The sequence below is a fragment of the Drosophila pseudoobscura genome, chromosome X (genome assembly GCF_009870125.1).
Source record: "Drosophila pseudoobscura strain MV-25-SWS-2005 chromosome X, UCI_Dpse_MV25, whole genome shotgun sequence".
Classification (NCBI taxonomy): domain Eukaryota; kingdom Metazoa; phylum Arthropoda; class Insecta; order Diptera; family Drosophilidae; genus Drosophila; species Drosophila pseudoobscura.
The window spans coordinates 60,818,158-60,841,834 of NC_046683.1; the positions used below are offsets into that span (position 1 = coordinate 60,818,158).

General features: G+C 47.6%; 5 protein-coding genes across 7 annotated transcripts; 3 read left to right on the forward strand and 2 right to left on the reverse strand.

Moving 5' to 3' along the window:
* Nucleotides 1-98: 98 nt before the first annotated feature.
* Nucleotides 99-4,403, forward strand: Teh2 (tipE homolog 2). Of its 2 annotated transcripts, none has more exons than XM_015188612.2 (5): nucleotides 99-943; nucleotides 1,016-1,211; nucleotides 1,279-1,452; nucleotides 1,528-1,764; nucleotides 2,238-4,403. In XM_015188612.2, the coding sequence occupies exons 1-5, from the start codon at nucleotides 682-684 to the stop codon at nucleotides 2,293-2,295; spliced, it is 927 nt and encodes a 308-aa protein (XP_015044098.1). In that variant the 5' UTR covers nucleotides 99-681; the 3' UTR covers nucleotides 2,296-4,403. The 2 variants fall into 2 exon arrangements, with proteins under 2 accessions (XP_015044098.1, XP_001353040.1); XM_001353004.4 differs by having other exon boundaries at nucleotides 3,141-4,403.
* Nucleotides 4,404-4,635: 232 nt separating this feature from the next.
* Teh4 (tipE homolog 4) lies at nucleotides 4,636-8,070 on the forward strand. The gene is made up of 7 exons (XM_001353002.4): nucleotides 4,636-5,486; nucleotides 5,563-5,773; nucleotides 6,043-6,127; nucleotides 6,188-6,390; nucleotides 6,470-6,636; nucleotides 6,702-6,996; nucleotides 7,068-8,070. The coding sequence occupies exons 1-7, from the start codon at nucleotides 5,341-5,343 to the stop codon at nucleotides 7,533-7,535; spliced, it is 1,575 nt and encodes a 524-aa protein (XP_001353038.3). The 5' UTR covers nucleotides 4,636-5,340; the 3' UTR covers nucleotides 7,536-8,070.
* Nucleotides 8,071-8,223: 153 nt separating this feature from the next.
* Nucleotides 8,224-9,136, reverse strand: LOC4812649 (cilia- and flagella-associated protein 298). The gene is made up of 3 exons (XM_001353001.3): nucleotides 8,762-9,136; nucleotides 8,421-8,690; nucleotides 8,224-8,364 (listed from the first exon to the last, which is right to left on the reverse strand). Exons 1-3 carry the CDS (start codon nucleotides 9,134-9,136, stop codon nucleotides 8,224-8,226), a joined length of 786 nt encoding a protein of 261 aa, XP_001353037.3.
* A 241-nt stretch (nucleotides 9,137-9,377) lies between these two features.
* On the reverse strand, nucleotides 9,378-13,456 carry Ero1L (endoplasmic reticulum oxidoreductin-1-like protein). 2 transcript variants are annotated; one of them, XR_004470015.1, is made up of 8 exons: nucleotides 13,286-13,456; nucleotides 13,086-13,217; nucleotides 11,772-12,085; nucleotides 11,437-11,703; nucleotides 10,305-10,987; nucleotides 9,933-10,241; nucleotides 9,724-9,864; nucleotides 9,378-9,660 (listed from the first exon to the last, which is right to left on the reverse strand). XR_004470015.1 is itself a non-coding variant. In XM_002135587.3 (7 exons), the coding sequence occupies exons 3-7, from the start codon at nucleotides 11,916-11,918 to the stop codon at nucleotides 9,813-9,815; spliced, it is 1,458 nt and encodes a 485-aa protein (XP_002135623.1). In that variant the 5' UTR covers nucleotides 11,919-12,085; nucleotides 13,086-13,217; nucleotides 13,286-13,456; the 3' UTR covers nucleotides 9,378-9,812. The 2 variants fall into 2 exon arrangements, 1 of the variants encoding a protein (XP_002135623.1); XM_002135587.3 differs by having other exon boundaries at nucleotides 9,378-9,864.
* A 3,079-nt stretch (nucleotides 13,457-16,535) lies between these two features.
* mas (trypsin-like serine protease domain-containing protein masquerade) lies at nucleotides 16,536-22,929 on the forward strand. Its single transcript, XM_001353000.4, has 9 exons — nucleotides 16,536-16,682; nucleotides 18,832-19,016; nucleotides 19,088-19,237; nucleotides 19,293-19,592; nucleotides 19,659-19,814; nucleotides 19,882-20,844; nucleotides 20,903-21,854; nucleotides 21,922-22,199; nucleotides 22,259-22,929. Exons 2-9 carry the CDS (start codon nucleotides 18,875-18,877, stop codon nucleotides 22,579-22,581), a joined length of 3,264 nt encoding a protein of 1,087 aa, XP_001353036.4. The 5' UTR covers nucleotides 16,536-16,682; nucleotides 18,832-18,874; the 3' UTR covers nucleotides 22,582-22,929.
* The last annotated feature ends 748 nt before the right edge of the window (nucleotides 22,930-23,677 follow it).

The window sequence follows — 23,677 nt, forward strand, 5'->3', positions numbered from 1 at the left end:
AGACACCAGGAGCAGAAGCAGAATCTGAAGCAGCAGAGGAAGAAGAAGGAGGAACAGAATACGAAGGAGGCCAGAGACATTTCAGAATTGGTCCAACAAACAAACAGCTTAAGAGGAAGACTAGGAGGGATGCGTGATCAAAAACAAAATCTATAATCTATAAAAAAAGAATTATCGGAACGACAAAAACTATTCAAAGTCGAAGACGAAAACGAAGACGAAGCAAAAGTTAACCCTAAACCAAAAGCAGAAAAAGAAACCTAAAACAGAAAACAGAATAATAATAAAATAAATTTAGATAACTTAATCAATATACAAGAAGAAGGAACGGAACCGCCGCCTTCTCTCCCTCGCCCCAAAAGGAGGTTCCAATTAGATTTAAACGAAAAAACGAAGACACCTTTTTCCTTTTCGGCTCTACAAAAATAAGGCAAATAGGAAAAGAGCAGAGCGAGAGACATCGATAGACGAGATATAGAGACGTAAGCTAACCCACATTCACAGTAGAAAGGAGAAGGCAGAAGCGGGGAAGGGATAAAGAGACAAGGAGATAGAGATAAAGAAAGAGTGTAGAATTGTTAGCGGTGTTCATTTTAAAAGCTTTTACTGATCCTAAAATCTAAGAAATCACACGAAACCACACACAGAAAACGCACAACACAGAGAGCACAGAGAATCAGAATGAAGAAGAGCTCCACCCTGACAACGACAACGTCGATGCCGACGAGTCCCACGCTCTCGGCACAGACGCTCTCCGCCAGCAAGATCAGCCTGAACAGCAGCAGCAGCAGATCGGGCTCGGTGGCGGGATCGATACGCTCCTCCTGCCAGTCACCGGTTAGGCCGGGCAGCGGCTGCGTGGACGCCATCAAGGCCAAGCGCGAGGAGATCGAAATCGACACACTACTCGAGAAGGCGAAGTTCTATACCTCCGTGTGCCTTGGTAAGATAAAACACAATCCCCTATATGTACTGTCTGATATCTGATGAATGGTTCTTTCTTTCTGTCTTCCAGGTACAACTGCCATTTTGTCGGTGTTCACATTCCTCTTCCTGATACCCTTCGTAGTGGATCCCGCCATCTCAACGATCATTGCCGACTACGATCCAGTGCCCGTGACCTGCATTGTGATCGATCACATCTATGCGGAGGGCATCAAGAACTGCAGCTGGAGCTCCTGTCGCGAGGGCTGCACCTCATCACTCACCAAGTAAGTGAGAATCGTAGGCCTATAGTAATCCAATCGATTCTGATTCCATATCAATTCCATGCACCAGGTGCCATCAGTTGTTTGTCAACTATACGCGCATCCCGTACAGCGACTGGGAGCGAAATCCCCGGGACCTGGACACCGTCAACTGGGATGTTAGCTATACAAAGTTTCTGATTAACTCCGAGGGCTGCGGGTACCCGCCCACGACCAACTGCAGCGTCTTTGCCAGGCAGTATGGGTAAGCTTTCAGTTGGATTAGGTATATGAGTTTATACGCAATTAAATGGTAACATTTCTTTCGATTTGATGGTAGCTTCTCTCATATTGGGGAGCCGTTCCCCTGCTACTACAGCCGTGCCTATCCAGAGGTGGTTATCGGCCGCTACTCGTGGGAGAATAATCTGTACCATCTGATCCTATCGCTGATCATACCGAATGTGCTCTTCGCCATCTCCATCGGGGTGCTGAGCTACTGGTACTGCCCCTGCTGCGAGAAGGCCTGCAATAAGTCCTCGCGGGTCTACGCCGAGAAGTTCCCAACCAAGGAAGAGTGAGTTCAATTCCAACAAACAACCAACCAAGCAACCACCAGACGCTGCATCTGCATCTCCTGTCCTGCATCTTGTTTTCATTCATACATATGTTTGCGATTCGACTTCTGTATACTGTATACTGTCGTACTGTAGTAGAAACCACACACTACACTCCTTCATTGTGCCTTGTACGAAGATACTACATATTGTCAAAGATCGTGCTGTATGCTGTATGCTGTATGCCGTATGCTGTATGCTGTACTCTTCTCTCTCCTACGTTTATGAATGTAAATTATACTTTTGTTAAGCTATTGGCCTAAACCATAAGTTGAATCATACCCAAAAATCAGAAATTGTAATGTACTGATTGTAACTTTTGTATATTTTCTGTTTTTTTACATCTCAAACCCTCCCAAACCGCCAATCCCCAGCCTGTAATTCATGGGTTCTTTCGTTCTTCTTCTCTTTATTACTTCTATATTACTTACAGGATCGTTAACTGCATGAAATGTAATACGGAAAAGTCGTTGTCCTTGAATGTATTTTGAAATATGAGATCTGATCGTTGATCTTTGATTGTTGATTGTTAATACCCCCCCCCCCCAAATGTATTGTGATAGGTTAAGTGCGATGAAATGCTGAAATCAAAAAGTTATATGTACATGCATATATATCTCTGGCACCCCGTTGTCGCTTGTCGTAGACCCACAACAGCAACCATAATTAACCAAAGAGAAACCCCGAACCGAATTAACGTTACTCTGAAGTGTCCTTAGCAATTACTGCATTTCCCCCAATTGTAGACTTAGTCCTTAGCACCTCTCAAGGAGCCCTGCCCCCACAAACACACACACATACACACACACAGAGCACAAAAGCCCGATCAAATTGAAAGGAATTTCGTAATCTGTATACCACATACATACATACATATGTATATCAAATATATTCACTCAAAATACACTCGTGTATTTTTGTAGTCTGTAGCTTTAACTTTACAAAAAACAAACAAAACAAAAAATGAATTTACATGAGGTTTCTTTCAGGTTAACCCACACGCCCCCAGCATATACCTTTTTTTCTATTTACTAATTCTTAAACCTACTTATATACTCGTACTCGTATACATATCGAATATTTCTCCTATTTAATTAAACTGATATTACGCATAAGAAGAGACGGCATCAGCCAGGCCTTTTTTGTGCATGCTTTTCGTTTGAACCGCTTTTGATTATAGAACCTATTTGTATTGTATGGCATGATCCGATCCCCGTATATATATATGTATACAGAACATATACTCTTACTATATTTATCGCTTATACTATCACTAAACCAAACTCTGACTAGAATTGATTAAGAACTTTGTTCCAACCCGATGTTCCAATTCTAGCAAACTTCTGTGTCACAGTGACGAAGATGATGATATGGAATACTAGCAAAAATACAAATTAGCTAAAGCTAAAGCTAAAGCCCCTAAACAAATAGCGAACTCAACTTTGTAGTCTGTATCACAAACACACCCACACACACACACACATAGCTTATATTAAATAGATATAAAAACATACAATACATATATGAATCGATCGATAGAGAAATTCCATTTGCCATCTGCCAACTCACAAATCGGACGATATACATACATACATACATATATATGAAGTACTCGTACAAAAAATAATAATTATAAATTGCCAGCGGAGCATCGTCGGAGGAAGGAAGGAAGGATAGCGATATAGCGATACCGATAACGATAACGATAACCTTTTCCACTTGCATATATGTATAAATATATATTTTATTCGAAACTTTTGCGCTCTACAATTCAGATCCCATCTTAGCCATCAAGCCATGCAATAATACTTTATTCGTACTATATAGAAGAAGATCCTTGTTTCAAAATACTGTACTGCACTGTACTGTCCTGTATAACTTTAGAACTTTGGCTTTTGGTGTGGACGATGCTCCGCTCTATGATTGCTCGACTCTCGACTTCGATTTACAGAATGATAATACCAAATACCAATTAAAGAATCGCTTGTTTTCAACAAATTGTGATAGTAGTCATAAAAATATTAAGTAAATTCGTAAAAACTAACTAAAAATGATAATGAAAACAAAACATGGCAAACGAAAACGAAGAGGAAAAGAAAAACCAAACCAAACCAATCAAACCAATTGTTAGGGAACCGAGTCCGAGTCCGCTAAGATGAAGGTTCGTAGAGAAGAAGTTGGCATGATAGATGATAGATTTACCACAAGATACTCGTACAAGATACAATCCAAGAGTTCAAGCAGAAGAACCAAATTTCTCACTCCAAAAAGTACACACATACACACTCTCAAACATTTTTGAAATAGTTTTAAAAACTCTTATGTAAAAACGAACATCTAATGAATTATAGCAATACATACATACATATATATGTATATATACATAGATGTATATATATATACATATACATATAGCTTAGCAGAACCGATAAAACGCACGTTGCTTATGAGAATTTTTTTAAATCATACAAAACAAAAAACAAAACCAAAAAACCAAAAACTAAACAAAAGCAGAAGAACAACCAAAACAAATTTGAATGCAAAATGATTAAAAATTTTTTACTTAACGTGTCTTTATCAATAAACAAATTAAACCAGCTAACGGCCTATTTAATAAATAATTACACACACAAAAAAAAAACAAGAAGCAAAACGCTTTAAAAAAAACCAAAAACGTGGAGAAATGCTAAATGAGAAATGTTTTCTTTTCGAATGTGGTGGAAAGAGAGAGAGAGAGAGTGTGAGAGAAAGGAGAGAAAAAAGGAAGGATAAATGAGGCCAGAGACAGAGCTCAAGAGCTCTCCCTCTCCCCGGCGCAGGCGTCGTGGCAGGACCTGGAACCATTTGTTGAGCTGTCTCCATCCCTGCTGCCCCAGTCCTAGTCCCAGTCCACACCGCACCATCCCGTTGTGGCTTTCACTTTCGCTTTCCTTTCGAAAAAAAGTAAAAGTGCGCAGTGTCCTCCTGCAGCCCTGGCGTGCCCTGCCTCCGCGCCGCTCCGGGAGACTCTGTCGGGATCCAGAGTCAGGATTTCAGTTTCGTACGAGCACGCACAAGGAGCGGACGTGGAAGGATCTGCGCTCCGTCTGTGGCCCCATCCCCCCTAAAGACAAATCATCTTCGGGTCGCGGTCAAAGTGAAGCCAGTGGAAAAGAAACCCCACAAAAAGTCCCCAAAAACAACACTTCTCCTCCCAATCCTCGTCCAGTTTGGAGTAAACTTCAAAAGCTTCACACGAAAATAGAACAACATACACAACCCCCCTCCTCCACCCCACCAGCCCACCACCACTCCACCAGTCCAACGCCAAGCAACCAAAAACCCATCCAAACACCAGCCAGGCCCCAGTCCAGAAAAACCAAACGAGAATCACCTTGAAAACATCGCAGGGCGAAAGAGTAGGGTAGGTAGTGTCCCGGTAGTGTCCCACGCGGAAAGTGGGCCACCAAAATCAACAAGTCGTAAATTAGCTGACAATCTAGAGGAAGCGCTTTAGCCAGACCCACTGCCAGAAAACAGGGACCCAGCTCCGCAGAATGGCGCGACGCAAGAACAAGCCGCGCCTCATTCCCGAGCAGGACAAGCGCATCTGTCGTGCCATTTGCCTCTGCCAGCTGACGATGGTGCTCTCCTGCGTGTCCATCGTCTATCTCAGCGTGGCCATCTATTCGCCGTCCATGAAGTAAGACACAGAGAGCCCTCCCCACCCGGTTCTGGGGTCTATCTTTAACCGATGACTCAATCTTAATCCCTTGCAGGGCCTTCAAGTCCGGCTTCGAGTTGGATCCGGTCATGTGCCAGACCGTCGACCGTCAGATGCCCAACAACTGCCCCTGGGCATCGTGCGGCGAATGGTGTCTGACCCGGACCAGTGGCTTCTGTCCTCAGATACACTCTGTGGTCCGTCGGAATGGCACGGACATCCAGCTGAACAACTGCACGCGGGTGACCAACACCTCCTGTGCCATGGTGAGTAGTGCTCAAAAGTAGTTCCCACGCAGGCAGCACTCAGCCGAAGACGTCATCGTCTTGGACACACACTGAGAGAGTGGGAGGGTGACTCACTTGTGGCCACACTTGTGACCTCACTTGCCGTGGCTCCTGCGACGATGTGGAGGCATTTCGAGTATTTGGCCCTCGGCTTTAATGGACAACTGGCGCCTCGAATGACTTTTACGATCATTGAATGGGCCCCCATTAAGTTTCTATCTGTTTTCGTGTCTGTTCTTCGTCCCCAGATTGACATGAGTCGCCTGAACAAATTCAACTGCAACAACGGCACCGCCTGCAACAACATTCGCGGTGTATTCAACTGCTCCAATGGCAAGTGGAGAGACACCACACACATAGACACACCTAACAAGCATCTACTCTACTCCTTAGGTCACTGCAAGAACATGTCCGAGTTCTTTCTGTGCCATCACAAGGCCGATGGGCCCACGATAAACTCTGCCAAGGACAACACCAAGCTGAATGGGTTCTTCGAGTGCCACGGCGTTCACTGCACGAAGATCAAGAAGCCCTTCGATTGCGATCGCTACTGCTCCAAGATAACCACGACCAAAGTCAACGTGCTCATAATGCATGTGAGTGGGGGAGCCCTGATCACCGATCACCCTCTACATACGAGTATACCCTATGCTGATGGCTTGCCTTTCCTTTTAGGAGGATAATCTCATAGCAGCGGACTGCGAGAATGCGGTGGCATTTAATCAGGCACGTGGCTCGGAGCACGGCGTGCGCATCGATCCCATAGAAATTTGGAAGGAGGACGATGGCAACCTGTTGACCAACTGCGCCACAGTCACCCGCGAGTCCGAGCATCGCATCAGGTGAGTGCACACGCTCCCTCATCCTTGCATTGTAGTCGAAACTAAAGCTTTCCTCTTTGCGACAGTGCCACAGACTGCCTGAATGGCACCCTCCTAGAGCACGATACGCTGCCAGCTCCCTTCATGAACTTCACCCAGTTCTGGGCCATCTATGAGAACAGCACCAGGGCCGTGGATCCCGAGCAGCGATACCTGCCGAACCAGGCAAATCTAACCATTTACAACTGGAAGAAACTGTACATCAACCTCGAGGGCTGCGTCAATACGCTGCGGGGCGAGTGCAAGGACTTTGTGGCTCGCTATGGCAACGATGGGGACAACAACACCGCCCAGTCACGCTATCAGTGCTACTACAACAAGGTGGGTCCCGCCCCCTCCACAGTCTGTGTAAGCTGATACTGGAGCTCAGGGTTTTGCTTTCCTCATTGCAGGATGCGAACGTGGAGTTTGTGGTGGCACGCTACGATCTGGATAAGGTGTACAGGGAGTTGGTGGTTTCGCTAATTGTGCCCATCGTGCTGTTTGTGGTCTCCTCCATCTCCCTCTGCATCATCACCAAGTCCGTCAAGGTGGGCGACGATGCCAAGATGCGCTGTGTCTGCGCCGGCGATGAGTCGGACGATGATGTGTTCGCCGCAGGACCAGCGGGCAAGCAACCCGAGCAAATGTACGACACGGATGACGATGTGGTGGACCTGGAGCACCAGGCAGTGGGCGGCCAGGAGCTGGAGGACATTGGAGTTCTGCCGCTCGACAGCCACGAGATGATTGGCAGCACCAAGTCGCTGATACCACTCAGCCCCACTGGGGACTCCAACACGAGTGAGCAGAACTTTGACGAGGACCAAGAGAAGGCAGTCAAGTGCGATGTGCCCGAGAAGCCGCTGGTTATACTCTAAGGATGGACATCGATGGGAACTGCATCCATGCTTGGATCCGCATAGAAAACAGCACCAAAACTTAATGGGGGAACTGAAGATTCGATTAGATTATATTCGGCGCATTTATACAACGTCTGTAGGAACCCAAACAGAACAGAATAGAACAGAATGGGACGGGAACGGACCTAGGCTTTTCTCGGATACATACAGATACATATACATAGAGGAAACGCACATGTACTTGTACTTATATATATATATATATATAGATCCAAACGGATCGAAGGAACAAGAGCTTTATTTACCTGACAACTCCCCCCACTAAGAAAAATACCACTTAAAACCGAAGCTCGCAAATGGATCCGGTGCGGTGCCAGTAGTTGTGGCCTTAGAGGAGCTACATTTAAAAGACACGAATGGAATTTCAATTTACACCACAACCCACCAACCCGACATCTGCTGTACCAGTCAGGAACCAGGAACCAGGGACTAGGAACAGATTTAGTAGCTCCCATTTGCGGGCGGAACTGTTTACTTTATGAGAAAGCCAGAACAGACCAAGGAGGGAAATCTTCCCCAGACTTTTCTTTAACTAGTTAACTAGTTTCGATTTGATTGCCTAAATATATACACACTGGGGAGTACGTACTCGTAGATACATATACTATTATATAGCAAATAGCTAATAAAAAGCAATTTGAATCCTCTACAAAATGAAAATTGCTCTTACCTTGAGCTCCTCCTGGCGGCGGAAGGAGTCAGCCATCATCTGGCGACGCATCTGCTCGGAGATGACAGCCTCGCGGCCCGGTGGGCCCTCGCCCAACTGATTGAGCTTGACCACCACCTAAATGGAGATTGGTTAAGATAATGGGTCGATAACGATGATCAGGGACGCCTCACCGTGGTCTTGTCATTGTTGCCCAAGTAGTCCTTGAGTAGCTTTCCCATGAATATCTGCCGGCCGGCGAACCAGAGCTGAGCCTTGGATGGCTCGATGACCTCCTTGGAGGCCTGAGTACCACTCAGATCCTCGGTGTTGGTGAACTCCATGCGTATGGTGTCGTGCGGTGGCAACTGCATGGGGTACACGATGGTCACGGCACCACGCAGCAGATTGATGGCCTCCTGAACCGCCTTCAGGGACAGAGTCTTTGAGGACTTGGCCAGGTTCTGTGGGGTAACGAATCAGATTCCAGTTATATCGGAATGGAGCCACTAAAAATGATGCTGTTAGATGTTACCTTATCTATCATGGCCTTGGCTTTGGTTATGGTATTGGCCAGGACCTTGCCCATGGCCTCGTTGGGCTGCTGCCCGTTGCGGCGCAACATCGGATCCTTGTTGAAGGTGAACCCTCCGGAAGGGATGCACTTGTCCGCCCAGATATCCTTCAGCTTGAGCTCCTCGATCTGATCGTCGTTGAGGCCAATCATTTCGCTGGGCAGCATGGTGCCGTGCTCGGCCAGCTCCTCAATTTCCATGCAAACGCGCTGCACCTTCAGCTGACCGTTGTAGATGGCCACCAGATCACGAATAACCGAGTCGGTCTTCTCGCCCACGTTAGTCTCGTACAGAAAGAGCGTCTCGTCGCCGCGTTTCACTTTTAAGACAACCATTTTTAGAGAGGAAATATTTATTTACACAAATAATAAAATTTGTTGTAAGTAAGTACAGCCGGCTTCCGACCCGATCAATCTATGAATGTCACAAATATATATGTAGATATATCCATGTCTGGAGATGACAGTTGTTGCAAAGGCAAACAAGTCGGTTGCTACGCCCCAGCTCCCTGGCGACGTGTTCCACAAACACACAAACAACAAAAACCAGGCCAAGCTGGCGGTTAGGGTAAACATCGATCTTTCTCACATTTCTCACATTTATTTTCGTGTCTTTCGCGGTCGAGTTATTGCACAATGCGTTTTGTTTGAGTCTCCTTCTGCCACAATAAATAATATATTCTAACTTATGGTTAACACCTGTCTGTCCTCCGTCCATCTGTTCGATTGGGTCGTGTCGGGCCGGGTAAAGTGCAGTAAAGTACAAGTAGCCTAGGGGTAATTAATATTATTTACAAGGATGTCATGCCGCTTTCCCGGGTGCGATAGCCTCTCTGCCAGGCCTTCAAGTGTTCGGGTGTCTATTGGGGGAAGGGGAAATCGTAACCAAGATCCAAAAAATACAGTCCCAAATATGTGCGTACAAATTAGATAGACAGTCGAGCATCGAGGCCGAGCTGCTCCGGGGAACTGAATGGGACTGATGCCGCCTTGAGGGCTCTTTATTGCCGGGTTATCTCAGCACTCGCCGGAAGTTTTCCATCTCGTATATGCTGTTTGATAATCTGCAAAGAAGAAGTCCATTACCATTAGATTTGATGGATCAGGCAACGTTTGCTAAGCTTGGACGCACCTGCCGAAGGCATTGAAGAGAGCAACAATCTCTGGACGCGATAGTCTGAAGATGGGATCCGCCTCGATGTGCGGCCTGTCCCACAGACCGCTCTCAGTGGCCAGATTGAGCTTCTCCGAGTAGAGGATCTTGAGGGCAGTGCCCAGGCCCTGGGTCTGCAGCTTGCCCCACAGCTTGCACTTGTCGCAGCCCACACAGCTCATGATTCTGGATATGTTGCGGAACTTCTCTTTGTAGTCGCTCTTGAACTTGATCGAGGCGATGCCGCTGCTGAACAGAGCATTCTCATCGAAGTGCGACTGGAAGGATCTGTGCATTTTTGATTAGTAATGTCCCAGAACAGAATCTCCGGAAAAGTATTCGTGAACTTACTCTATGACGCTGAGAAGGTCATTGATGGCCAACTTCACCTCGTCATCCTCCTCGGCAATGCCCGTGTAGTAATCCTCGCGACGCAGATAGGGCGCCGCCTTGGCCAGGGCCCGCAGCTCCACCAGGTAAATAAAGTACAGATTTCGCAGCCAGTGTGGACCCTCGCCTCCAGTTGTCTCTGGGCTGAAACGACGCTTGAACTCCTGGGCATTGGGCCCCCAGATGCCCTGCGGATCCAGGAAATCTTTCGATTCGGACAGAAGGTACTTGGAGCACAGGTGGATGTTGATGCTGGAGTGCAGTCCCGAGATAATGCGGTAGAAGGCGCGCTGCTCCAGGCACACATTCCGCAGATCCAAGTGCGGGACATAGTTGGAGAACTTGTTTGCCGTCTCGTTGTTGCCGCCAAAGCAATTCTCCAGGTAGATGCTCTTCCAGATGCGGTGGGCTGACTCTCCCCGGTAGCCGGTGTACCGCTCCGGATTGAGCAGCAGATCGACATACTGCGAGCCCTCCTCGTGATCATCGACTATGCAGAAATCCTCTTCAGCCTCGTCATGTTTCGCCCACAGCTCGAATTCCCGGTGCGCCTGATCACTGATGCTCGTGTCCAGGAAACCCAGGGCGCTGTCAAAGTCCTCGGCATCCGAGCAGCCGTTGGCCGATTGTGCCTCGCGTGAATACTGAAAAAAAAAATCAAAGATGAGAAGGAAGTCAGTCAACAGGTAAACCATTTGGCAACTGTGCAAACAGAAGCAGTTCCAATTGTGCTCCGATTGTAAGTGAGTCGTGATGGAGAACAAAAGGTAAACAACATTGAACTGCAATCAAAAAGGGGGCGGATGAATGGGCAGGGCAGCAAGAACACGTCAGCAATGCTACCAAAATATGACCACATCATTGTGCGCGAAGATTTACGCCCGTGAGACAATGGGAGATTACGTGGAATGTGGAATGTGTATAAATCACTTGCCAACCTATTGAGCGTTGCAGATAGTGAGGGAGGGAGGGGAGTGTCGTACTCCAACTTCAACAAAAAGAACGACTGCTCTCTGATAAGACGCGCAGATTGATAGCGCGCGCTCTCTCTTTCCGGCGGGGAATTCAGGGTAAACGCCCATCTCTATCTTACCTTGAATGCGGCAGCTTTCTCTTTGTGTTCACCCTTGTCCTTGATGCCCTGTGGTATGGCCTGCTCCTCGCAATTCTCCACTTGACAGAAGCGTATAGCACAGCGACTGTCGTCTGGCCAAAAAGGGCATTCCTGTCTGAGGTTCACCTTGTAGAACCTGAAGAAGTTCTTCACGAGCAGCGACTGGAGGCGGGGAAAGATCTTCATGTTGTTGAAGTGATCCACAGTGTCGACATCGCAGCTGCAATCGTTGATGGACCCCTCCAACTGTGTGTGTGGGAAATGAGAAAGTTTCATGCCTGAGTGAAGCGAAGCGGCTGCGGCCTGTCACTTACCTCGCAGAAGCAGTTTTTGTTCGTTTCGGTCTCGTCTAGGGCGGCAAAGTAGCCGCCCGTGGGATCTGCCCAGTACAGGATCACCAGGAGCGCCAGGAGCGAGGCCCACAGATTGCGCTGCACTTGTCGTGTACCTCTCGCAGACATTTTTCCTATTGTTTTTATCGCTGCTGCTGTTTCTACTGTTGCGTGCAACCTGTTCTTCTTCTGTTCGCCGACGAAGCGCAAGTGATTCCCCGAATGGAAATGCGCAATGCGGTCAGAGTCGAGTATTCAGAGATTTTGTTGCTTTTGATGTTGTCAATTTCACAAATCTGGCGAATATTTACGTATCAACATTTTTGGATTTAATTTTACTTGACTTTGATTGTTTTTGGTATTTTTGGCACTTGAGTGGTGGGGGCACGAATATGAATATTTGGATATACTATAAATATACTGACAATTATTTGTATTCAAGTTGCGTCATATTCCTCGTTTTGGATATTCCGTGGAATATAACTAGCTAACAAAGACCTGATGGTCTGAACACATAATTTTATCCGATTATTACATCAATTTCCTACAAGACTAGTTAACTTTAGGTTCTCATCTGTTTGGATTGTTTATAAAATAAGGTTTAAGCAAAACCGGTCAACAAAAATTTCCACTAAATGAATTTCCTTACATAGTAACTACACGCTAACTACACATTTCCCACATATGAACTACATTGTAATTAACAAAGGCGACACACGAAGCAGAAATGTGTACGTTTCAAAAACTGTTGCCCATGGAAGCGCCAGTGTGCAAAACCTCCGTTATCCACTTTTTGACATGCCTTTATTTTCGACATTCAAAAAATTGAGATTTTGATGGCAAACGATAAGGAATTCGATTCTGATCACTAATTAGTGTTCGATGTAGCCTGGACATGGCTCTAGGTGGCATTTCTACACGGTTTCAACATTGGTGCATACGACAAAAGGGTGAGGTCCATGGCGCGTCTTAAAATATACTGGAAAATACTAGAAAAAACTATGAAAAGTAAAAAAATTGCGAGGTGTGTAAGCTAGACGTGGCGGCAAGAAAATTAGTGTGACCGCGGTAATAAGGTTAAGATATACCGTCCGACCCTCAGAAATATACCAAAACATACCGGCTCATTTTAAAATATACCGTAAATATACTGACGAATTCAAGTTCCTTTATACTTTGATATTCCGTGGAATATTACTTACTAGATAGAAATCTCAGCCCTGCCCACATAATTTTATCCTCGTGATGAGTAAATTTTCTACAAGATTAACTAGTTTTACGATACCCGATTCATACCGATTTGAAAATCGCAATTGTGGTGGCAGTGCTTCGGTAAGGTGGCAGTTCCTCGACATTTAAATCATCGCAGTTTTGCCAGACCGCTGTAAAAAGAGCGCATAGCTAAATCATCGTAGTGCTGCCAGACCGCTGTAAAAAGAACGCATGCATCCGTTGTATTTGAATTTTAGTTCGAATTCTGATTTTGCAATACTTACAGTAAATTATTTTCTGTTGATTTTTACTTAGATTTTTGTGAAATGCGAAGAATTCAATTTAAGAATAGATTTGGAGTTTAATGAAAACACACAAAAATATTGCTATTTTGCATGAATTTCATTTCACAATTGTATCTGAACCAAACGAAACGAAACAAAACTGAACAACTCGTATTGTATTATGGAATGAAAGCATTTCCACTCCATTGTGTATTGTAATGTCTACTTTGACATGTGTATGTATGTTTGAATCTTTCTTGTTTTACATTTTGATAAGGTTTATCACATATCTGCTTATGATCTATGGCTATTATGGCTCCATAGAGGAGCTCTCCTGTCTTATGGTGTGAGCTGAATTTGGATTTAGCTGGAGAGAGTGCTATAACTCACGAAAGGAACTCCAAAAATTATGTTTGACTAGGCAGGGTATTATGGAGGCTCTTGAATATTTAAATTCTAGCTACAAGGAGCGAGCGGAATCGGATATATCTTTACTTTATATCTAATAAAGCTTATCAACAGCAAGGGAGGTTATATTTAAGCAATAAAATTGTAGTTGCATTCAACGTATTTACTTACGAAATAAATTCACTTTTGTTAAGTTCAAGGGAATTTTGAAGTGAAATTCTTTCGCAGACCTTAGCTTTGAAACACGATCATAAATGACTTTCGCTGATCAAATTGCACGATATGATTGAATTGTCAATCAATTGATTGCTAAATGTGAATATTGCTGTTGGTTTCCATTCTTCAATATTGATGCTGTTAATTAATTACCTCAAATATTGATTCCCTCTATTCTTCGACGCTGAATGCATCTTTTGTTCCCATGACAAACCGAACCCTTGCAATGCCTTGCACCCGTCGACGGCACCCCGTCTAAAACTTACAAGGGTTCCGTTCCTCCTTGATATGCAAATTGAGGAAACTCGGTCAGATCTCAGGCCAGTACCAGTGCCAGCAACTCCACAAGATCATCATCGTACATCGCCCCGCGGGGGGTAGATTGCTGTCGATGCTGGTGGGTAGGGTCAGGCTCCGGTTCGGGGTCGGGGGTCGGGTGTCGGGATCGGGGCCAGGTCGGAGCTCGGATCAGGGCAGGCCTCTTGATTATTTAAGCATAAATTGTGTCTTGTATTTAACGAAATAAATACTGTAACCACAAGAAAAGGCGTCTATGATATGGTTTTTAAGTTTGAATTAGTTTTCGAAAATCTTTAGCAATAAATTACTTTTTATCTTAGCTTACTCTCATGAGTTTCCACGACTAAAAAAACATCAAAAGTAAACCAATACTAAATGCTGCACTGCTCCAAATTTAAAGATCATATTGTCTAAGATCGTCTATCTATTATACCTCAAGCATCAAGCGTCGAGCGTCTCCCATTCTTAGCTATCTCCAGTTCCTTTGCCTCCTCTCATTCTTCCTCGAATTTCGCCCAAGACATCGACTAAAAGTTCTCACGGAAAAAGTGAAATTACAACAACGGGATGACTTAAGCAAAAAAACAAAAAAAAGACGAACCTCACACAAGCCGCATCAAAAACGGGGAAAAATCTTTAAAAAAAAATGTACCGAACGAAGCAGCAAAAGGGTTTAATCATTTTTTTTTTAAATAGGACGATTAATGTAGAAAAAACGCAGACACAAAAACATGTGTGGCCAGGGGACAGGGCGATCCGGCGACCCTCGGCATTGTTCAAATTGAAAAGGAATCATCACGGACTCGGGCGATCAAATTTGCATACGCAGGACGAAGGACGAACCACCACCACCAACGACAGCGACAGCGACAGCGGCAGCGTCTCCTTATCTATTTGCCTTCGGTTCTTCCAGGTATAAAATACTCCTCTCTCACACACACGCACGCACGGAATGATAAATACTTTTTTTTCCTCTAGACTTTTTTTTAGGAAGTTTTTTCACTTTTTTTTACCACTTTCAATTTTTTTTATGCAGCGTTTTATTCAAATTGCGATCCGAGACTGTCGTGTGAAGTTTCGTCTTGAGAAGATTTTGCCCCGAAACGAAGGATGCGCGCCAGAGCCTGGGAACATCCGCGATCGAAGGACAACGAAAGAGCCTGTTCAGAGACTGTTCATTTGCCTAGACATTTGATTACCTTACCTTACCCGATTGTTGGCGTGGCAGACGGCAAGGATATGTTGTTTACTAGGTGCCATTACTAGGATGGGAATTGTTGTCTTTTATCTCAAGATACCTACATATCACCGAGATTCAGATTCGGTTATTTAAGAGATACAAGTATTCGGCTTTCAATTGGAAGCTTTGAAGTTTCCTTTGTGACTGCTTTATTTTGGCTACAAACTGTAATTCGAAATCATTTTCCCACTGAACCACAAATCCCCTTCTTATCGGATTACGCAGTTTTCCCAGGCGGTATGCAAATGGGAGCATCTGCATTGCCTACTTAGTTGCTCATTAGAGATTCGCGCACTCATAATTGCATTCTACAATGTTTGACAACAGAGAAACGTCAACAGCTCTTCCAGCCAGAGCCAGAGCCAAACCCAGGCCAAAGCCCGAACCCAAGCCAAGATCAAGATGCAGATCAGTATTCTGAAGGGCTGCAGGGCTGTGACTTGCGAAAATGTGCTGTAAATTAGCATACGAGTGTGTGTGCAACATCTTGTTGCACTTGAAATTTGCATAACTAAGTCCCGGGCAGAATGCAAATGCGCAAAAATGATGATTGGGTAACGATCCTTCCCCGCGGCTCGGTTCGGGAATCGCAATTGCTAATCCGATAAGTAGGCACACTCCGGGGGGTGCAATTTCTTTCTTGTTCCTTTTTTTTGGCAAGGGCAGCGGTAGGGGATTGCTAGTGTCTAATAAAAATGTCTTCAAAATGGTTAACCCCCGATCTTAAGTGGCAATTTGGGCGACCAATCGACACGAATCCCAGGCCATCCTTCTTTATGGGCCACACACGGACACACAAAAGAGTGGCCAGGTAGGCCCACTCACACTAACACTCGAACAGGTGATGGATTGGACGGTCATAAGAGAAAGAGAGAGCACAAAACAGGTGATGGTCATAAGAGTCGGACGGAAGAGCCAGGTAGATTGTGGATAGTTTCTCTTTAAACTTTTGGGCTCTCTTTGCCCGTCTTTTCCACACTTTCTCCAGCTGTGGCCGCGGCTCGGATCGGATCGGATCGGATCGGACGCGGGGCCTGGGCCTGGCCTTGGCGGCCTGCTTCAGCGCCAAGCTCGGCTTCTTATGGCTTACCAGCGATGAGAACCTTGAGCGCTGGTCAGATCGTTTCTGGCTTTCGCAAGGTGCAGTCGTCGCCTCTCATTCCAGTCCACAACTAAGAAGCAACGGTTGCCGTGGATCGTACGATCCTCCTTCTGTTCTAATTTTAAAACATTGTGAGTGATATACGAGTATGTGTGTGTGTTTTTTTTTGTGTGTGCTTTGATGTGGACTTTTGCTTGTGGTGCAGCAGGTGCGGTGCAGGTGGGAGTGTGTCTTGTGCCGGATTCCAAGTGCATTCCAAGGTGACGGCATCTGCATATGGACTGTCTCCTGGCTGCCAGCTCACAGTTACATATGTACATACATATGCGTATACCGTTATGGTACGTTCGGAAAGAAAGAAGCAGAGAGAGAGACAGGCAGCTAGCAGTAGAAGTCGCTTAACTTGTTCGTGAACCGACGAGCCTTAGGCGAAGAGTGGTTCCTCTTCCTCTTTGATGTGGTCTTCTACTACTACTTCATCTCCTCCTTCATCTTCTGGTGCCTTTCTTCGTCGTCTCCTGCCTCTTCTGCGGCTGGCTAGTACTTGGTATTTATGTGCCTTGTCTTTTTTTTGTAACTTTTATGGAAGTGCTAAAAACGAAAGAGACCAACGAAAAAATCGCTTTGCAAATTGAAAAGCAGCTCCGAATCAACTACGATAGATGGACAGGCGTGCCTACATACACACATGCGTACATACATACATATGCATGTGGATGTCCGATCGCGCCTGTGCATGTGTGTTCGTGTTCGTGTGCGTGTGCCAGCGTGTGTCGTTTACAGTTAAAGTTAACCGTTCTTCCATCGGCATTTCTGTTTGTTTTTGAAAGACATTCTTTCATTCTTCTTTCGTGGGGTACGGTACGGTGTGAAATTCAAATTCAGCAACTGGAATTTCAAGTGATTCCCAAGAAGAACAAACTCTCCAGCGAGAGACAGAGAGCGACACACAGAGAGAGAGAGAGAGAGAGAGAGCAGGAAGGGGGAACGATCGGATCGGATCGGAATGGATCGTATCGGTGTTAACGCCGTCGCGCCTTATGCATCTGACCCAGTTATCGGTTTTGGTGCCGGACTTGGTATTCATGATGGCGTAGGCGTGGTGACTGACAGAATGGGGCAAGAATGAGGGAAGCACAAAACGGGGAGCTTCCAAAGCGACAGCGAGAGAGAGCGAGAGAGAGAGAGAGTCTTGACCCAAAATACGTGTGTGCCTTTGAAGTCTTGTGGGGAGCGGCTAGAATTGGTTTTTGGCTAACCAAGATCTGGAAAGACCAAGATCCAAGTCAGTCACTTTCTAGAAAGAATGAGGATTATGGCCCCGGCGTCGTAATTAATATATTGTTGCCCTACCTCCCGGAAATTTCCGGTTTTCCCTAGAAAGCTTCGAGAAGACCCGACCCGACCCGAACAGACCCGCACGTGATGTGGGGAAGTGTGTGAGTCCGGTGTACAATTTCATTGTCCAACAGTTGGCATCTGGCGGCGCTGCACTTTCGCTAAAAAGATCTCTATCTGAAGAGTAGGTTTCATTTCATTTCGTTGCCACTAAGTACTTTCTATTTCATTCACTAAACGGTTCCGTTTTGAAAGAATGCCACTGCTTTTACCATTGTCGTCTCTTTTTTGGTAGATAAATACTTTTCGTATAATTACATATTTGCATGGAAATCGTCTGTCTACAGATCGGGGGGAGGAGGAGGAGGAGGAGGCGTGTAACCAGTTTGGTTTGACGATTCTTTCTCTGTTTCCATTTCCATTTCTGGTTCTTGGGCAACAACCCAAATACATATCATTCCCATTAAGCCGGAATTGTGTCTGTGTCTGCTGTGGAGCACTGATCCGTTAGGAACTCTTGGCATTCCCATTCCGAAATGGGTGTAGAATGGGTATTGATCTCTTCTTGGATACGTATGCGTATACGTAATATACAAAAAAGGGGGCCACCTGCCACCAGAGAGTGGAGTGGGAACCGAACCGAGTCCTCTCCTAACTCCACTCCACGACACAAACAAATGTGTGAAAACGAGTTTAACTTCTTATCACACTCTGCCACGATTCAGAGATCATCGTAATGATGATTATGATGATGATCTTGAGGTGGCAATGCTCTCGCATCTGCCCCAAGCTGCTGCTGCATTACGTCAGATGTGGGCCCCAGGGGCTCTTGGGTTACATGGCAGCCAGCAGACAGCACACATCAGATGACTCAGTGGCCTCCTCGACTTTCACTTGAACCAAACGCTAATTACTTCACTCTTTTCCCTCCGATTCTCAAAGATTCTCTCAGATTTTATGCTAAAGCAATGAGCACGTGCTGACCATGGCGAATCTTCGAGAAATGAAAGGCTTTCCAAGTCAATTGACCAGCAGCTTCCTCGCCCTGAGTCTCCTCAGCCTGTTGGTGGTGAGTCCATTGCCGGCCCAGGCCCAGGACGAGTCCCTGGCTGGGAGTTTTCTATCAGGTGAGAGAGAGAGAGAGAGCGAGAGCTCCTTATTCCGAAGCAGCAATAAGCACCATGATCTCTTCCTTCAGGCCTGCTCGACACCATCACCAGCACAGCGGATGCCAAGGACTGTCCCGGAGTCTGTGTCCACACGCTGGCCACTCTCATCTGCTACGAGGTGCTCGACAATGTGCCCTGTCCGTCGCCCAGCATGAAGTGCTGCATCGAGAATGCACCAGGTGAGGATCGCAGCAGACTTGAGCCCGGGAAAGTATTCATCCTTTTGTTTTGAAGGTAAAAATGCCACAGCTTTGAGGGGAACCACAACGCCCAAGACAACGACCACAGCTAGCACCACGACGACGCAAAGGACAACCACGACAGTGGCCACCACTAGCACGACCAGGCGCAGCACCACTTCAGCGACAACCACCACACCGAAGCCCAAACCCAAGCCGCAGGCCAAGCGTCCGGCCAGCAGCACGACCAAAGCCACGGCGGCCACCACAAAGAAGCCCAGCACCACCAAGAAGGCGCCCACGGCGAAGCCCAAGGACAAGGATGAGGCCACCAAGATCTCGGATGATGTGAACAGTACGATCAGTCGAAGACCAGGCAGCCCAGAAATCCTTTCTAGCCCGTTTCCTTGATCTTTTTCAGAGGACTGCACGGGCGTCTGTGTGGCGGATCGGATAGCGGAGTACTGCGAGGCGTACCTGACCAGCGATGGACTGTGCAAAGAGGGCACCAAGTGCTGCGTCTCCCTGGACGAGTACTCCAATGGGAAGCTGCCCAAAGACATCTACATTCCAGCCAGTAGGTGGACGATCAGCGTACCATTGAACCTCCCCCCATTAACCAGAGTGTTTTCCATCCTCTGCAGAGCACATGAGCAACCTCAAGCCGAATCAGACGATATCCGAGAAGTCGGTGCCCACAAGGGCAAGCAGCTCCACCAGCACATCCACCAGCAGCACCACCACCACCACGAAGGCAACCACCACCACCAGCACCACCCCAGAGCCAGCAAGGACCAGCGGGAACAGCTCGCCAAAGCCCAGCAAGCATAAGAAGCATCCGACCAGGACCACCACCGAGGCAGCCGCCGAAGAAGAGGACGACGAGGAGGCCGACGATGAGGAGGAGGAAGAGGAGGCTCCGCTGAGCAACAAGCTGAAGTCCGGGCAGGCCAACGACCAGGGGCAGGAGCTCAAGGAGTGCGAGGGCGAGTGCATGAACGGGATCTTTGCCATCTTCTGCGACGACATCGACTCGGAGGCCTTCTGTCCGGGCGAGGGTAGCTGCTGTGTCACTGGCACCGGCGCCTCCGAGGCGCCCACCTCCAAGCCGCCGCCACCCACAAAGCCGGCCATCAAGCATGCCCCCAAGCCCGCACCAAAGCCTGCTCGTCCTGCCGCGTCACCACCAGCGTCTTCGAACCCCCTTGGAGGAGGAGGTGGCGGCGGCGGCGGTGGAGATCTTCTCTCGCAGATCATCTCCTTTGCAGAGAGCACACTGAACGCCCCCTCGTCGGCGCCACCACCGCCGCCCCAGGCACCGCCACAGGTGCCACGCTGCCCGGGCTTCTGTCTGCTGAACATCATGGCCGCCTTCTGCGAGCGTCCCTCCGTGCTGGTCTCCACGGCCACGACCTGTGCCAAGGGCTCTGTCTGCTGCGACAACTCTCGCGCCGGTGCGCCCAAGCCGAAGCTGCCGCCCGCGACGCCCTCGCCCACCCAGCCGCCCACAGCACCGCCCTATGTGCTGCACAATACGCCCAGTCCGGATCCCCGCGAGGAGTGTCCCGGCTCCTGCATCGTCAGTCTGCTCAGCTTCACGTGCTTCAGTGAGTAAATTTTCACCCCTGTCGTGGGACTCCAATGATAGACCGTAATCTCCAACAGAAAACGCCGAGATGACCGACCTGTTCAGGTGCAAGCGCTCCGGCCAGATCTGCTGTGCCCCCAAGAGCAAGATCCTCGAGCGACAGCAGTTCCAGACGCGCAACGACACCGCCTACTATCCTGTGCCGCCGCCGCCGATGGGTCCGCCGCAGGCCTACCCGCCGCAGCCGGCTGCCATGCCCCCCTACTCCTACATGTCCAACCAGCAATCGCAGGGTCTGCCGCCACAAATGCCGCCGCACCATCCGAATCCCTACCAGCAGCACCAGCCAGGACCGCCTCCGCCGGCGCCGCAGAGCTATGCGGACTATTACGGACAGTCCGGTCCCGGACTGCAGCCCGCCCTGCCGCCACAGCCCCAGCCCCCGATGACCACGCCTCCGACCACGACGACCACCACAACGACTCCGCGGCCGCATGTCTACTCCAAGTACGTGTGCGGCGTCAAGGGAACACTCCGCACCGGACGCGCCGGCAGGTCTCCTGCCCTTTCGCTGGTGTCCTACGCCCGGGCCAAGTACGGCGTGCAACGCTCCGCCCGCCAAATGACCTCCGTCTCGGCATACGGCAGCAGCTTCAACAAGTCCAACGAGCGCCTGGTCCTCGGATCCGCCATCGTGCCCATCCAGATCCACAACGACAAGCTCGGGGACCTCGTGGAGACCGGTGCCAGTCTGCAGAGCAACCAGCTGCGCTCCTACCACAGCCAGTCGGAGTCGGACCAGCCGGAGATCGTGTATCCGGACTACTACCAGCAGCGATCGCTGCACGGCTCGCTGCAGGCGGCCAACTACAGCGGCAGGAGAAGGGCCCGCGTGGTGGGCGGGGAGGATGGGGAGAACGGCGAGTGGTGCTGGCAGGTGGCTTTGATCAATTCCCTGAATCAATATCTCTGTGGAGCGGCCCTCATCGGCACCCAGTGGGTGCTGACGGCGGCCCATTGCGTCACCAAGTGAGTGATTGGATCCCAAACCACCACTGGACCCCACTAACCCACTTATATCCACTTTGATCCACAGTATTGTTCGTTCCGGAGATGCCATCTATGTTCGGGTGGGCGACTATGATTTGACGCGCAAGTACGGCAGTCCGGGGGCCCAGACACTACGCGTGGCCACCACCTACATCCACCACAACCACAACAGCCAAACCCTGGACAACGACATTGCCCTGCTGAAGCTGCACGGCCAGGCGGAGCTCCGGGATGGCGTCTGTCTGGTGTGCCTCCCTGCGCGTGGTGTTAGCCATGCGGCGGGCAAGCGATGCACGGTCACCGGCTACGGCTACATGGGAGAAGGTGGGTCTTGGATCGCCATCGCACAATCCTGGCAATCTCTAACTTTCTTTGATTTGCAGCTGGTCCCATACCCCTGAGGGTACGCGAGGCGGAGATCCCCATTGTGAGCGACACGGAGTGCATCCGGAAGGTGAATGCCGTGACGGAGAAGATCTTCATACTGCCCGCCTCCAGTTTCTGTGCTGGCGGCGAGGAGGGACACGACGCCTGCCAGGGCGATGGTGGCGGTCCGCTGGTGTGCCAGGACGATGGCTTCTACGAGCTGGCCGGCCTGGTGTCCTGGGGCTTTGGCTGCGGCCGCCAGGATGTGCCCGGCGTCTACGTGAAGACGTCCTCGTTCATCGGCTGGATCAATCAGATCATCAGCGTGAATAACTTATAGTGAGGAACCCTGCTCCCTGCTCGGGGAACCCTGCTCTTGTAGCGGTGTCCGCGGACCGGAACGGCCTACGATAGCCCGGGGTTCCTGCTCTTCGACTGTTAACCCTAAATCCCCAAATCCTAGTGTAATCTATTCATACCTAAATCTAACGGATCTTTTCGGTTCGGTTCCGTTCGGCTCGGCTCGGCTCGGATCGGATTGAATCCAATAATAATAATAGCTATTACGATTATCGATAGAGAGTAAACGGCAATCTTTAAAAGTATTCCCCTATTTAATAAAAAAAAAACCCCTATTGTAAACTGTTTTTGTATATACCAAATATATAAACACAAAAAATCCTTGCAATTTTTCATTCCTATAATTTTTTCCAGGGAAAACAAGATTCAACCGAAAAGGTTTCCTGTTTTTTTGCTCACAAATTTATGCATGTCATGTCTTGTGTTTTATTTTTTAATAATTGAAAACCGTAAAGTGGGCTTTTCACAGTTATACAAGCAATACAGAATAGAGCGAGAGAAAAAATTTCAGTATAATGCGAAAACCAGAAGGGGTTTACAGCGGGGGGAGGCTTCCGAAAGGGAGCTTAGACAACAAAAATATAAAATCTGTTTGCAATATATGTTTAAACTTCAAAATCATTTTTTAAGAAATGATAGGTATAATTTCTTTTTATTATCTATACATTATGCGCTTTAAAAAACAAGTCGCACTGTTCCGGTCTAAAGTTAAGACCATAGAAAAAAAGACAAAACCAATAGAATACACATATCACCATATGTTCATATTAGGAGCAAAAAAAAGAACATGCTTAAATCTTTCATGATCTTGAAAGATCACTTGAAGTGCATCCAATAATAACGGTAGCTATTACAATTATCGATAGAGAACAAACGGAAATATTTAAGTTTAAATTTAAATCTATTGTAAAGCGTTTTTGTGTAAAAAAATATATGAACTCAAAAAAACCTTGGCGTTTTCCATTTGTTCTTTCTTTTTCCTGGGAACCGAAAAGGTTTCCATATTCTGCTTTTTTTTGTTCACAAATTTATGCATGTCTTGCATTTTAATCAATTTAAATATTCCAAAATTTTAA